A 5,221-nucleotide genomic window follows, 5' to 3' on the forward strand; every position below is an offset into this window, starting at 1 on the left:
GAGGGGGGGTTCTCTGCACCTCCTGGATTTTGATGCTTGTTCCCTTTGCCATATTAGGGAAATTCTCTACAATAATTCTCTCCAATATACCTTCAGCTCCCCTCTCTCTTTCTTCTTCTTCTGGAATCCCAATTATTCTAATGTTGTTTCATCTTATGGTGTCATTTATCTCTCGAATTCTCCCCTCGTGGTCCAGTAGCTGTTTGTCCCTCTTTTGCTCAACTTCTTTATTCTCTGTCATTTGGTCTTCTATATCACTAATTCTTTCTTCTGCCTCATTTATCCTAGCAGTATTTTTTTATTGTACCTCATTAATAGCTTTTTTTTATTTCAACTTGGTTAGAGTTTAGTTCTTTTATTTCTTCAGAAAGGGCTTTTATCTCTCCAGAGAGGGTTTCTCTAATATCCTCCATGCCTTTTTCAAGCCCAGGTAGAACCTTGAGAATCGTCATTCTGAACTCTAGATCTGACATATTACCAATTACCAATGTCTGTATTGATTAGGTCCCTAGCCTTCAGGACTGCCTCTTGTTCTTTATTTTGTGGTGAGTTTTCCCGCCTTGTCATTTTGTCCAGATAAGAGTACATGAAGGAGCAAATAAAATACTAAAAGGGCGGAAAAGACCCCAGGAAAATGCAATTTAACCAAATCAGAAGAGACCCCAAATTGTGGGGGGGAGAAAGGGGATTAAAAAGAAATTCAAAGAAAAAAAAATTAAAAAAAGAAAACAAATAAAGAAAAAATATAAAAATGAAAAAAAATAAATAATTAATAATTAAATATATATATATATTAGGTAAACTAGTTAAAAAACGTTAAAAAAGAAAAGGGTAAAAGTTAAAAAAAATTAGCAGAAGAAAAAAAAATAAAATTTAAAAAAATTAAATTGACCTCAATACTAAAGAATCATGGGGAGAAAGCCATGAGTTCTGTGCTTTGCTTTCTCCTCCTCTGGAATTCCGCTGCTCTCCTTGGTAAGTGAACTTGGTCTTGGCTGGATTTCTTGTTGATCTTCTGGGGAAGGGGCCTGTTGTAGTGATTCTCAAGTGTCTTTGCCCGAGGCAGAATTGTACCACCCTTACCAGGGGCCCGGCTAAGTAATCCACTCGGGTTCGCTTTCAGGAGCTTTTGTCCCCTGAGCACTTTCCGTAGAGTTCCGGAGGACGGAATGAAAATGGCGGCCTCCCAGTCTCTGGCCCAGAGGAGCCGAGAGCTCAGGGCCCCACCCCTCAGTGCTCCCTCAGAGAAAAGTGCCCAATCACTCCTGTCTCCCTGGCCTCCGGCCGCGCTCCAAGCTCACCGGGCCTGCGACCAATTCAAGGTCACCCCGAGCTGAGAGCTCACTCCTCAGCTCTGTCTCTATAGCCGGCTTCCCCGTTCTAATACCTGCGAGCTCTGCAACACTCAGACACCCCCGATCCTTCTGTGACCCTGCGGGACCTGGGGCCACGCTGACCCTGCGTGGGCTTCACCCCGGTTTAGCCTCTGGAGCGATGTCCCTCAGCGGAACAGACTTTTAAAAGTCCTGATTTAGGGGCACCTGGGTGGCTCAGTGGGTTAAGCCGCTGCCTTCGGCTCAGGTCATGATCTCAGGGTCCTGGGATCGAGTCCCGCATCGGGCTCTCTGCTCAGCAGGGAGCCTGCTTCCCTCTCTCTCTCTCTCTCTGCCTGCCTCTCTGTCTACTTGTGATCTCTGTCAAATAAATAAATAAAATCTTTAAAAAAAAAAAAAAGTCCTGATTTAGTGCTCCGTTGCTCCGCCGCTTACCAGGAGCTGCCCCCCGCACCCCACCCCACAGCGGTCTATCTTCCCATCGCTTTGGATTCACTTCTCCGCCAGTCCTACCTTTCAGAAAGTGGTCAATTTTCTGTTTCTAGAATTGCTGTTCTTCTTCTGTTTGATCTCCTGTTGGATTTGTAGGTGTTTGCAATGGTTTGATAAGCTATCTAGCTGATCTCCTGCTACCTGATATAGTCTCAGCCTGCTACTTCTCCGCCATCTTGACTCCTCCTCTAGTTTTTATTTTTTTGACAGGGAGAGACACAGTGAGAGAGGGAACATAAGCAGGGGGAGTGGTAGAGGGAGAACAGGTTTCCCATGGAGCAGGGAGCCCAATTGGGGGCTCGATCCCAGGACCCTGGGATCATGACCTGAGCTGAAGGCAGACACTTAATGACTGAGCTACCCAGGCGCCCCACAATTTCTTTTTGGATAGAAGGATAATGAGTGGGAATAGCTGATGACTACCATTTCAACAACTTGCCACACACCCTTCACTTATGGTCACTATGTTTTTGTTTTGTATTTTTTAATTTTACTTTATTTTATTTTATTTTAGTTCTTTTCAGTGTTCCAGAATTGGTCACTATGTTTCTTAAGACAAAATACATAAATAAATAGGGGCACCTGGGTGGCTCAGTCCTTAAGCGTTTGCCTTTGGCTCAGGTCATGATCCCAGGGTCCTGGAATCAAGCCCCGCATCAAGCCCTCATCAGGCTCCCTGCTCGGGGTGAGCCTGCTTCTTGCTCTCCCTCTGCCTGCTGCTCCCCTTCTGTGCTCTCTCTCACTGTGTCAAATAAATAATAAAATAATAAATAAAATAAAATAAATAATAAAATCTTTTTTAACAATAAAATAAATAAATAATAAAAAATTTTTAAAAGGAACAAAGAAAAAAAATTTTCTCTTTCAATGAAAAATAACCACCCCATAAGGAAGGAAAAAATGAAACCAGATGGGATTGGGAGGGAGACAAACCATAAGAGACTCTTAATCTCACAAAACCAACTGAGGGTTGCTGGGGGCAGTGGGGAAGGGGACTAGGGTGGTTGGGTTATGGACACTGGGGAAGGTATGTGCTATGGTGAGTGCTATGAAGTGTGTAAGCCTGATGACTCACAGACCTGTACCTCTGAAACAAATAATATGTTAATAAAAATAATTTAATAAAAGATAACCACCCCAAAGTGCCAGAACGTTCTTTAAAGACATGTTTCTCTGAGGGCACCTGGGTGGCTCAGTTGGTTAAACCTCTGCCTTTGGCTCAGGTCATGATCCGGGGGTCCTGAGATTGAACCCTCTGTCGGGGAATCCCTGCTCAGCAGGGAGTCTGCTTCTCCCTCAGCCCCCTTCCCCCATTCTCTCTCTCTCTCAAATAAATAAATAAAATCTTTTTTAAAAAATAAAGACATGTTTCTCTGGTACTATGAAATTAACATACGTATAGCTCTTTAAAAATAGTGACCCAATAATTTTTCTGGCAAAGAATTTTCATTTTTCAAAAGAATTAGCAGGCGAATGCTACAAAGAGTCCACATAAAAATTAATGCTTGAAAATACATCAGTAGCAACTCACCTCCAATGAATCCAACACACAAGTAAAGTTCCTGTACAGTGCTGGAGAATGAAGCCGCAATCAAGCCACAGCCCGACAAGCAGCCACCAACAATCATGACTGGACGACTGCCATACCTATTCACCAGGATACTGCTGATCGGACCTAGGAGAAACCAGAAATTTAGTAGCATAGAGGAGAAGCCACCCCTCACATCCACACCTGCACAAGGCATTACTGACAAGAAAGGATGCCAAGGCATAAACATCCCCATCCCACCCTCAAAACAAATGTAAAACAGAAGACAGCGGTAAGAAATACTGCTTTCTATTTTATTTCAGAGCCACAGGTTTGTGTAATGGGAAAAATATAGCATCGATTGTACAAAGTACAACATATGTCTTCTCTGTACCTAGAACCTACTGGATGGATTTTAACTGAAGGATGGAAGACCTGAACCGATTTCCTTCAAGGCAGATGAGGCTGCAGATACCCTGATTGCAAGTGTTGACAGGATTCTTCATGTAGATGTATCCCAGATCCATGTAGCCTACATATCTAGGATATTATCAACATATATGTAGCAAGTTTGCTCTATTTTTAATTTTTTAGGTGGTCACCTGGAGCAAATGCACATGAACATGAAGCAATGTATGAGCAAATCCGATCAAACTTCGGGTTTTAGTGCACGTTTTCAAATTAGCTGAAATGGGCTTTGTTTCTCATAGAAAATGACAAAACCAAAACAGAACTACAAAACAAGAATGCCTACCATCACCACTTTTCTTCAGCATTATACGGGAGGTCCGAGGCAGTGCGGTAAGACAGGGGGCAAGAAGGGTGTGAGGAAAGGAAGAAACCAAACTATCAGTATTTGCTAAGGATAAGTTTGTCTATCTTAAATTTTTGAAAAAAAAAAAAAATCTACCAATAAACTATTAGAAGTAATAGAGGTTAGCAGGGATATATAATTAAAGCACAAGTATCAATTGACTTTCCATATACCAGCAACCAACACAAAACCATTTTTAAAGAAAGTTCTCCTTTATAATGATATTTGTTTTGCAATATAACTGACTTAAACAGCACCTTTATCATTAAGGGGAATGAAAAATATGACTCCAGCCACATAGCTTCAAAAACTAACATGTTAAATTCTTACACGTAAAGGCATCAAGAACAAAAACCATTCACTATGGAGCTTTTGTTGGTCTACTGAAAATTAAAAGAGCAGACCTTCTGGGTACTTACCACCAGCATACATGACAGCAAACATAATAGAAGAGATCCATGACACTTCGCTGGTGCTGGCATTAAATATTTCTTCAATTTCTTTGTAAAAGACAGAAATAGATTTGCCAAATGCACAAGAGAAGCCGATGGATACAAATGCTCCAACGACCACTGCCCACCCCCAGCCTCCATCTGGGGGGGTGGGTCTAACTGGACCTTCATTTGATGGTGACATTGGAAGTAACGAAGAATTCCGAAATGCAGTTCAAATCCAAATATCTAAAGGATATGAAATTAAAATAGTACATAATAAGTAGGTCAATATAAAGCACTTCCATAAAATCTCTTGCACTTACATTATAAATAACTGGAATTATTTTCAATGTTACCTGCATTCTGTGAACACAGTAAAAAAAAAATCCAAGCGTCATTTCTTTGCATAAGCTTAAAGTTGCATAGGCTTAAAGTTGAAAACTCACCACTACTTGAATCATACACCAAAATCCTTTTCAATCCTTTGCAATAAATATACTGCTTCTTCAAACTTATATTATAATAATAATATATTAATAATTATTAATATCAATTATTATTATATATACTAATAATATATAATAATATTATTATATTATATCTGTTCTAATAATAGATG

At 40.6% G+C, this 5,221-nt stretch overlaps 1 protein-coding gene across 1 annotated transcript in view; it reads right to left on the bottom strand.

Moving 5' to 3' along the window:
* Nucleotides 1-4,804, bottom strand: part of LOC111142952 (monocarboxylate transporter 1-like) — a 15,084-nt gene extending 10,280 nt beyond the window's left edge. The window contains exons 1-2 of the mRNA XM_022496309.1: nt 4,588-4,804; nt 3,358-3,501 (exon numbers count right to left, since the gene is read on the bottom strand). Of these exons, the coding sequence (XP_022352017.1) occupies nt 3,358-3,501; nt 4,588-4,804 (361 nt within the window). The remainder of the gene's footprint in view (nt 1-3,357; nt 3,502-4,587) is intronic.
* Nucleotides 4,805-5,221: the final 417 nt, after the last annotated feature.

This window comes from Enhydra lutris, unplaced genomic scaffold (genome assembly GCF_002288905.1).
Source record: "Enhydra lutris kenyoni isolate GAN:26980312 unplaced genomic scaffold, ASM228890v2 scaffoldscaffold9, whole genome shotgun sequence".
Classification (NCBI taxonomy): Eukaryota; Metazoa; Chordata; class Mammalia; order Carnivora; family Mustelidae; genus Enhydra; species Enhydra lutris.